Source organism: Nansenia antarctica (genome assembly GCF_963989245.1).
Source record: "Nansenia antarctica genome assembly, chromosome: 20".
NCBI classification, from domain to species: domain Eukaryota; kingdom Metazoa; phylum Chordata; class Actinopteri; order Argentiniformes; family Microstomatidae; genus Nansenia; species Nansenia antarctica.
Window position 1 is genome coordinate 20,597,965 of NC_137693.1, and position 10,551 is coordinate 20,608,515.

The 10,551-nt window shown below is 38.4% G+C and overlaps 2 protein-coding genes across 2 annotated transcripts; both read right to left on the minus strand.

Moving 5' to 3' along the window:
* Positions 1–1,454: 1,454 nt before the first annotated feature.
* Positions 1,455–3,547, minus strand: LOC308174461 (gametocyte-specific factor 1-like; the record flags this gene model as incomplete). The annotated part of the gene is made up of 6 exons (XM_080549540.1): positions 1,455–1,533; positions 1,778–1,841; positions 2,146–2,235; positions 2,335–2,461; positions 2,590–2,687; positions 3,472–3,547. The coding sequence occupies 6 exons, from the start codon at positions 3,545–3,547 to the stop codon at positions 1,455–1,457; spliced, it is 534 nt and encodes a 177-aa protein (XP_080405666.1).
* Positions 3,548–5,339: 1,792 nt separating this feature from the next.
* On the minus strand, positions 5,340–7,432 carry LOC308174462 (gametocyte-specific factor 1-like; the record flags this gene model as incomplete). Its single annotated transcript, XM_080549541.1, has 6 exons — positions 5,340–5,418; positions 5,663–5,726; positions 6,031–6,120; positions 6,220–6,346; positions 6,475–6,572; positions 7,357–7,432. 6 exons carry the CDS (start codon positions 7,430–7,432, stop codon positions 5,340–5,342), a joined length of 534 nt encoding a protein of 177 aa, XP_080405667.1.
* Positions 7,433–10,551: the final 3,119 nt, after the last annotated feature.

The window sequence follows — 10,551 nt, forward strand, 5'->3', positions numbered from 1 at the left end:
GTATATCTGCGTTCTGCGTTTCTCCTTCCCCCAACCTTCTACTGCGTCACGCTCAGCTCCATGCATCCACGTGGCAAACGTTGAAATACATTGAGTCAGTGCGTTAGCGAACTCTCTGCCGTTTTTGCTTTATACTGTACCATACATCTATAAATCAGCAATGTGTTAATAACATAATCTCTCTCACCTTTACCGAAGTCCACCAGTCAGCGAGGTTTTAGAGTCAAATTCAGAAATGGACTCTGACAAACATACGACTAATGAACGACTGATATTAATGACAAACCGGACAGTAAAACCCAAAAGAACAATTCAAAATGGGTTGACTGAAGTCGAGCTTGGAACTGTCCTTAGAAATGCTGGTTTGTTACGTCCCTGTCTGTTTTTGCTTTGTGTTTGTGTCTGTGTCTCTCTCTCTCTCTCCCAGGTGTTCGTGATCCCTTGATTGTCTCCCTGTTAATCATCCATCATCAAGTCCACCTGTGTTCCTGTCCTGTCAACCAATCACCTGTCTACCTGTTCCCTATATATGTGGCTGTTTGTTACTTGTGTAGGTTAGAGGGAAGAGGTTATGTTTGTTTCATTCTATTTTGAGTAATTCTGTTTCATTCTGTTTTGTTAGTATATTAGTTGGTTGCTACATTTGTCTGTCTAGTGTTTGTTTGGTTACCTATGGTCCCCGGTTGCCTTATCCTGCCAGATAAAGTCAGATAAAGTCTTCTATGAGCTTGTGAATAAATCATGATTGGAAAGAGACACATTCAAGAGTGTATTTTAAAGAGTCTTTAATACAAATAGGAATTGGGGAACCAGCAAGACAAAAAAATGCAGACTCAAAACTTAAAACTATAGAATATATTCAGAAGATCAATGTTAAAAGAACATGCCATAACAGAACTAAGGAGAGTATAGTGCAAATGCTAAATTGAGAATGCTTCTCTATTTAAATTAAAGATATCTTTTTTTTTTTTTAAACAAAAAAACCAATAACAGCTAGACATTCATATCCTGGCAATGACAATTTTCCTCATCAATACAAAGGGACACATTTTAATGTGTTTACACTGAGAATACGAAATGTGTAAATAAAAGTTACATACTGAATGAAGCTCTCCCTAATGAATTTCGATCTACTTAATTAAACCTGTGAGTGAAGATGACTTAGTCACTCCACAGCAAGTTGTTGGCAGAATGATCACATGACTTCATAGCCACTGCGAATGCCTCTCATCAGCATGCAGTCAAATACGAGGCCCATGATCTAGAATAAAAAAATAAAACAGTAAGCAAACTAGCCGTGTGTGTGTGTGTGTGTGTGTGTGCGTGCGTTTGTGGATGGGTGGTTGTGGGGTTGGATTAGTAGCTACAATCAGCAGATCTTGTGTGTAGGTATGTGAATGTTTTTGTTCACTTTACATTTTGCTTCAGTAACCAAACTGGCTGACAGTAAAATATTACTTACACATTTCCCAGGGAAGGGTCTTTGGAGCACGTAGTCCAGGGATAAGGTTGGTGGTAGTGCTCAACTCGGGCCTGTAAAGGAGGATCAGTTTGTTAGGATAGAAGGAAGGTGTTCTCAGCCCTGTAAAGGAGGATAGAAGGAAGGTGTTCTCAGCCCTGTAAAGGAGGATAGAAGGAAGGTGTTCTCCGGTTTGACATTAAATCAACTGCTCCAGTTTGAACAGTTCACATGATAAATACCCTATGAAGTAAGCATCCTGTGGAGGAGAATAAGACATTGTATTGTGTGGTGGAAAATTAAAGATGAGTTACACACCTGTTCTGATTGATCAGGTGTGTGGACACGCCCCACACGAAAGGGGACGCAACGTCATCTGCCTCTGCAACAGAAACAGCATTATTATTACAACATCATACAATAACCTTTCCTTGTTCCACACCCTGCTGGGCATGCTTTGAAAATTAAATGGTTGCCCGAATTAGGGACAGCTCCCCAATGCATTCAGTTATGCATAGAAATGATCAGTATGTCACTTAATTAGCACGGCATCTGTACATCTGAAATTTGCATTGGCTCAAGTGTGCATCAACTTCACACTGGGATATTTAGTCACTCACATTTAAAGTCATAAAAGCATCTTTGGGCTTGAATTAATCACAGGCCCAGCTCACTAGAGTACTGACCTGCATCCCAGTCCTCCTCACAATTGGTGTTTGGTACTGTCCAGGTGCTGACAGGGACGTGCCACTTGCTCTTCACCTCAGCACTGTCCACTGTTAACCAAAGAACCTGGTTAGACTCACTACAAGGAGCAAATGGGTTTTATTGACAAAGATAGTATCATTGAAGATACAACAACATTTAAATCTTACGGTCTTCGCTATTCACAGATCTCCTGTCCTCACAGTTCAGGATGTGGTGTGATAGCTCATTTTTGGGCATCAGGTGGCGGGCATTGAAAGGGCAGGTTTTCAATGTATTGGCCAGTTCTGGGTGATTCTAAAAAGACGAAAAAGATGCTTTACAAAAAAGAGCATATTTGAGAACATCTCATTTGAGATTTCAATGTCTGCAACGGCAGACTACTCCTACAACAGTTATTCCACGACAAGCACTACAGTTCTTACCTTACTGCACTTGATCAGATGGTATGGGAAGCGGCTGCCACGGATCTGGTGGTTCTTGTCATATGGACACTGAAGGAGTTTGTTTGGGTCACTGGCATCTGTTATTTCAATGAGCAATGGTAAGAGAAATGTGAATGAGAAATCAACATCACTCAATTCAAACGTTGGGTAAAGTGTGGTTCTTTTTAAATATACATATAGTATATAAGATAGGAATATGTGAAAAAGATAGGAAGGACCTCCTAAGAAAATCTGTCTTTTTCAATATTTTAACATATGGACATTTGATTTTAATTTTAACAATATTGAGAGATGGTGGCAATATAACTAAACAAATAAAACTTGAAAAAATCTTCAGTCTTAAAATTCAGATAGGCTATAGTTTTATGTAATAAAAATGAATAGTTTAAAAGATAAAGTTGAATTTCATCATGTGTGTTCCATTTCTGCATAGCAGTGACACCTTGTTAGTTCTAGATTCTATTGATATAAATTCCAGTAATTAGCATGTATATGTAAAGAGGTAAACCTTGATAACTTTTGAACCATACATGATTTTCTCATGCAATTCTCTATGTGATGGACATATTTATTTTAATCTAAAGTGAAGGCAAAATGATTTGTGTGGACACCCTACATAGGGTGTCCTAACTTTTTCCTCAGTAGGAATTGGCATCTTTGTTCATATTTTGTTATACATGATAAGTTACATTTTCATTGTTTTTGGTTAAATTACATCACCTTTATCTATAGATATTGTTTAAAAAGATCAAATATTGATGTAGTGTCCTAATTTTTTCACACTGTAAGATCTTAAGGACTTTCAAGAGATGAGTGCAGGAATATTTCACAATGGTTTCTTAAAGCTCGTGTTTAGCCTACCAGTGTCTTCGAAGCATTGCAGCTCCTCAAGTGTAGCAGTGGTCTTCGTGGGAGTGCAAGTTGATGTGAAGGCCATTCTGTTAGCTATGCCTTTCTTTTGTGGCCTCGGCCTCGCCAAATTCAGCTTCTATCACCAGCCCGCTCCCAATAAGAGAAGAAAATGAAATGAGCAGAAATGTGATGAATTCGTTAGTTGAAAAAAGAAAAAAGACATAAAATGAAAGAGCTATGCTAGCAAGCTAGGCCTAGGATCAAATACAACACTTACTTTTATCCTAAAACGATCACTGGCATTCATGCAGCAGCATTCAAATACTATTGTTTGGAATGTGCATCCAAACTGACATTGGTTATGGTTACGCTGATAGTTTTCAACAAAGTATATCAACATATATAGCTATATCAGGTATATATAAAAGTATATCTGCGTTCTGCGTTTCTCCTTCCCCCAACCTTCTACTGCGTCACGCTCAGCTCCATGCATCCACGTGGCAAACGTTGAAATACATTGAGTCAGTGCGTTAGCGAACTCTCTGCCGTTTTTGCTTTATACTGTACCATACATCTATAAATCAGCAATGTGTTAATAACATAATCTCTCTCACCTTTACCGAAGTCCACCAGTCAGCGAGGTTTTAGAGTCAAATTCAGAAATGGACTCTGACAAACATACGACTAATGAACGACTGATATTAATGACAAACCGGACAGTAAAACCCAAAAGAACAATTCAAAATGGGTTGACTGAAGTCGAGCTTGGAACTGTCCTTAGAAATGCTGGTTTGTTACGTCCCTGTCTGTTTTTGCTTTGTGTTTGTGTCTGTGTCTCTCTCTCTCTCTCCCAGGTGTTCGTGATCCCTTGATTGTCTCCCTGTTAATCATCCATCATCAAGTCCACCTGTGTTCCTGTCCTGTCAACCAATCACCTGTCTACCTGTTCCCTATATATGTGGCTGTTTGTTACTTGTGTAGGTTAGAGGGAAGAGGTTATGTTTGTTTCATTCTATTTTGAGTAATTCTGTTTCATTCTGTTTTGTTAGTATATTAGTTGGTTGCTACATTTGTCTGTCTAGTGTTTGTTTGGTTACCTATGGTCCCCGGTTGCCTTATCCTGCCAGATAAAGTCAGATAAAGTCTTCTATGAGCTTGTGAATAAATCATGATTGGAAAGAGACACATTCAAGAGTGTATTTTAAAGAGTCTTTAATACAAATAGGAATTGGGGAACCAGCAAGACAAAAAAATGCAGACTCAAAACTTAAAACTATAGAATATATTCAGAAGATCAATGTTAAAAGAACATGCCATAACAGAACTAAGGAGAGTATAGTGCAAATGCTAAATTGAGAATGCTTCTCTATTTAAATTAAAGATATCTTTTTTTTTTTTTAAACAAAAAAACCAATAACAGCTAGACATTCATATCCTGGCAATGACAATTTTCCTCATCAATACAAAGGGACACATTTTAATGTGTTTACACTGAGAATACGAAATGTGTAAATAAAAGTTACATACTGAATGAAGCTCTCCCTAATGAATTTCGATCTACTTAATTAAACCTGTGAGTGAAGATGACTTAGTCACTCCACAGCAAGTTGTTGGCAGAATGATCACATGACTTCATAGCCACTGCGAATGCCTCTCATCAGCATGCAGTCAAATACGAGGCCCATGATCTAGAATAAAAAAATAAAACAGTAAGCAAACTAGCCGTGTGTGTGTGTGTGTGTGTGCGTGCGTTTGTGGATGGGTGGTTGTGGGGTTGGATTAGTAGCTACAATCAGCAGATCTTGTGTGTAGGTATGTGAATGTTTTTGTTCACTTTACATTTTGCTTCAGTAACCAAACTGGCTGACAGTAAAATATTACTTACACATTTCCCAGGGAAGGGTCTTTGGAGCACGTAGTCCAGGGATAAGGTTGGTGGTAGTGCTCAACTCGGGCCTGTAAAGGAGGATCAGTTTGTTAGGATAGAAGGAAGGTGTTCTCAGCCCTGTAAAGGAGGATAGAAGGAAGGTGTTCTCAGCCCTGTAAAGGAGGATAGAAGGAAGGTGTTCTCCGGTTTGACATTAAATCAACTGCTCCAGTTTGAACAGTTCACATGATAAATACCCTATGAAGTAAGCATCCTGTGGAGGAGAATAAGACATTGTATTGTGTGGTGGAAAATTAAAGATGAGTTACACACCTGTTCTGATTGATCAGGTGTGTGGACACGCCCCACACGAAAGGGGACGCAACGTCATCTGCCTCTGCAACAGAAACAGCATTATTATTACAACATCATACAATAACCTTTCCTTGTTCCACACCCTGCTGGGCATGCTTTGAAAATTAAATGGTTGCCCGAATTAGGGACAGCTCCCCAATGCATTCAGTTATGCATAGAAATGATCAGTATGTCACTTAATTAGCACGGCATCTGTACATCTGAAATTTGCATTGGCTCAAGTGTGCATCAACTTCACACTGGGATATTTAGTCACTCACATTTAAAGTCATAAAAGCATCTTTGGGCTTGAATTAATCACAGGCCCAGCTCACTAGAGTACTGACCTGCATCCCAGTCCTCCTCACAATTGGTGTTTGGTACTGTCCAGGTGCTGACAGGGACGTGCCACTTGCTCTTCACCTCAGCACTGTCCACTGTTAACCAAAGAACCTGGTTAGACTCACTACAAGGAGCAAATGGGTTTTATTGACAAAGATAGTATCATTGAAGATACAACAACATTTAAATCTTACGGTCTTCGCTATTCACAGATCTCCTGTCCTCACAGTTCAGGATGTGGTGTGATAGCTCATTTTTGGGCATCAGGTGGCGGGCATTGAAAGGGCAGGTTTTCAATGTATTGGCCAGTTCTGGGTGATTCTAAAAAGACGAAAAAGATGCTTTACAAAAAAGAGCATATTTGAGAACATCTCATTTGAGATTTCAATGTCTGCAACGGCAGACTACTCCTACAACAGTTATTCCACGACAAGCACTACAGTTCTTACCTTACTGCACTTGATCAGATGGTATGGGAAGCGGCTGCCACGGATCTGGTGGTTCTTGTCATATGGACACTGAAGGAGTTTGTTTGGGTCACTGGCATCTGTTATTTCAATGAGCAATGGTAAGAGAAATGTGAATGAGAAATCAACATCACTCAATTCAAACGTTGGGTAAAGTGTGGTTCTTTTTAAATATACATATAGTATATAAGATAGGAATATGTGAAAAAGATAGGAAGGACCTCCTAAGAAAATCTGTCTTTTTCAATATTTTAACATATGGACATTTGATTTTAATTTTAACAATATTGAGAGATGGTGGCAATATAACTAAACAAATAAAACTTGAAAAAATCTTCAGTCTTAAAATTCAGATAGGCTATAGTTTTATGTAATAAAAATGAATAGTTTAAAAGATAAAGTTGAATTTCATCATGTGTGTTCCATTTCTGCATAGCAGTGACACCTTATTAGTTCTAGATTCTATTGATATAAATTCCAGTAATTAGCATGTATATGTAAAGAGGTAAACCTTGATAACTTTTGAACCATACATGATTTTCTCATGCAATTCTCTATGTGATGGACATATTTATTTTAATCTAAAGTGAAGGCAAAATGATTTGTGTGGACACCCTACATAGGGTGTCCTAACTTTTTCCTCAGTAGGAATTGGCATCTTTGTTCATATTTTGTTATACATGATAAGTTACATTTTCATTGTTTTTGGTTAAATTACATCACCTTTATCTATAGATATTGTTTAAAAAGATCAAATATTGATGTAGTGTCCTAATTTTTTCACACTGTAAGATCTTAAGGACTTTCAAGAGATGAGTGCAGGAATATTTCACAATGGTTTCTTAAAGCTCGTGTTTAGCCTACCAGTGTCTTCGAAGCATTGCAGCTCCTCAAGTGTAGCAGTGGTCTTCGTGGGAGTGCAAGTTGATGTGAAGGCCATTCTGTTAGCTATGCCTTTCTTTTGTGGCCTCGGCCTCGCCAAATTCAGCTTCTATCACCAGCCCGCTCCCAATAAGAGAAGAAAATGAAATGAGCAGAAATGTGATGAATTCGTTAGTTGAAAAAAGAAAAAAGACATAAAATGAAAGAGCTATGCTAGCAAGCTAGGCCTAGGATCAAATACAACACTTACTTTTATCCTAAAACGATCACTGGCATTCATGCAGCAGCATTCAAATACTATTGTTTGGAATGTGCATCCAAACTGACATTGGTTATGGTTACGCTGATAGTTTTCAACAAAGTATATCAACATATATAGCTATATCAGGTATATATAAAAGTATATCTGCGTTCTGCGTTTCTCCTTCCCCCAACCTTCTACTGCGTCACGCTCAGCTCCATGCATCCACGTGGCAAACGTTGAAATACATTGAGTCAGTGCGTTAGCGAACTCTCTGCCGTTTTTGCTTTATACTGTACCATACATCTATAAATCAGCAATGTGTTAATAACATAATCTATCTCACCTTTACCGAAGTCCACCAGTCAGCGAGGTTTTAGAGAGTCAAATTCAGAAATGGACTCTGACAAACATACGACTAATGAACGACTGATATTAATGACAAACCGGACAGTAAAACCCAAAAGAACAATTCAAAATGGGTTGACTGAAGTCGAGCTTGGAACTGTCCTTAGAAATGCTGGTTTGTTACGTCCCTGTCTGTTTTTGCTTTGTGTTTGTGTCTGTGTCTCTCTCTCTCTCCCAGGTGTTCGTGATCCCTTGATTGTCTCCCTGTTAATCATCCATCATCAAGTCCACCTGTGTTCCTGTCCTGTCAACCAATCACCTGTCTACCTGTTCCCTATATATGTGGCTGTTTGTTACTTGTGTAGGTTAGAGGGAAGAGGTTATGTTTGTTTCATTCTATTTTGAGTAATTCTGTTTCATTCTGTTTTGTTAGTATATTAGTTGGTTGCTACATTTGTCTGTCTAGTGTTTGTTTGGTTACCTATGGTCCCCGGTTGCCTTATCCTGGGAGAGGGCTAGGTAAGATACCCTGGGGTTTACATCACATCATGTAGGTAACTGTTTACGAGCGGATGTCACTCATCCTTTGTAGCAGTTAGGTTTAGGTTCCGGGTAGATTAGTTAGCAGTTCTGTACTCCAGTAGATATGCTAGATTAGAGGTGTAGGGAAGCATCCCAGTGAGCAATTTTACGTTGATTAGACGTCTAAACAACGTCTAAATGGCCCGTAGACGTCTAGGCGAAATCGAGGCTAAATATCCGCCAAATTGGAAATTTAAAAAACGTCTATGTTTAGACGTTGAAATGCCGTTGAAACATAGACGTTGTTTCCCTGTCTATGTTTCAACGGCATTTCAACGTCTAAACATAGACGTTGTTTCAATTTCCAATTTAGCCTAAATTTAGCTTAATTATAACCTAGACATTGAAACACCGGTGTTTAAACGTCTAGGCTAAAACAAAGCCAAATGGAGGTGAAATTGAAACGACTGTTTCTATAGGCATTTCAACGGCAGACTATATATAGCTGTTGAAATGCAGTTTAAACAGATGTTTCAATTTCCAATTTCACATCAATTTAGCTTTGTTATAGCCTAGACGTTTAAACACTTAGTATAAGTAGACAAATACAATTTTCATGAGTAATAAGTAAATATAAATAAGGAAATATGAATAGGAACATGTATTTATTTAGGGAACTAGTAAATACGAAATAAAAATAAGGAAAAAAGATTATTAAATATTAACAATGTTGATTGTTGTGGAACATTTAACAACATAATAACAACATATTTAATAACATAATAACAATTAAATAGGAACATTTAACTAGTAAATACAAAATAAAAATAAGGAAAAAAGAATATTAAATAATAACAATGTTGATTGTTGTGGAACATTTAACAACATATTTACAACATTTTTAATAACATAACAATTAAGTAGGAACATTTAACAACATAATAGTTTTTATTGACAGTTATGAGACAACATTTAGGTTGTCTTCTGTCTGTAGCCAGCACCGCCCATTCTGCCTGGGGCCTGCTTCAGGTGATCTCCGATGCTCGCCCTTGCCTCCACCTCTGTGACCTTTTTTAGTTTCATGACAGCCTCTGTAATTAAATAAAGCAAAATAAAAGTTATTTTCACAGAAGAATCCCATTTAAAACTTTAAAAAGCAAGAGTAAAGAGCCAGATAAATTGTGGATTGCCTACTATGTGCCAAAGAAAATGTAATATGCTTGAATGTCTGGTGCCCTGTAGCTCTTGTTCCTATAGTGAGCAAATGTTTGACACTCGCCACAAAATAATCTGTAGTATGCTACCACCCACCCTAGACCCCCGTGTATGGATAGTAGAGTTGAAGCCGTTGCTATAGACAACAAACCTTTAGTGCACACCTTTTTGATCATGTCAAGTTAGCTGATGACGGTGCAGGCCTGATCAACAACAACATGGCGGCCTACAGTACAGAGGATAAGTTAACCACCTAGTATAATGCTGCCTGGAAAATTACCTCAGCATCGACAAGACCAAGGAGCCGATTGTGGACTATAGAAAGGGTAGCAAGAGGAAGAGAAGAAAAAAGCCCCACCCCTTGCAGATACAATGCTTCTTGCCCAGTTATCGGTTCCAACCTACCCAATATGACACGGTACAGGGCAGTCTGCCCAAAGGCCCTCTTGTTCCGTACAATCATTTCAACCCTTTGAAGTTTAAATATTTTGCCATCTCCATTGAACTCATTTTCAGGTGTATTATACATTGAACTCATTTTCGTGTATATTACATTTTTGGGGGTTTAAATTTGTCGCGGTAAATGCAGCCGTAAACTTTTATTTTAAATTATCACCATGCTTTGTCGGAAATGTTCCTTCTTCAGCTCCTCCTCCTGCTCTGTGAACTCTGTTTCTGTCCCCAGCTGTCGCAGTGAAAATGTTTGCCCTGGCTCTCTCCTCCTCACCTCGTCCAAAATTTCGAGGAGTAGGCCCACAACTCTCTTCTGGAATGCTGATGTAAATCACAATGTAATAAGTTAAACAAAGTGAAAACATTCCGTGCTTAAGCAAACCGCAAAGATCTCACAA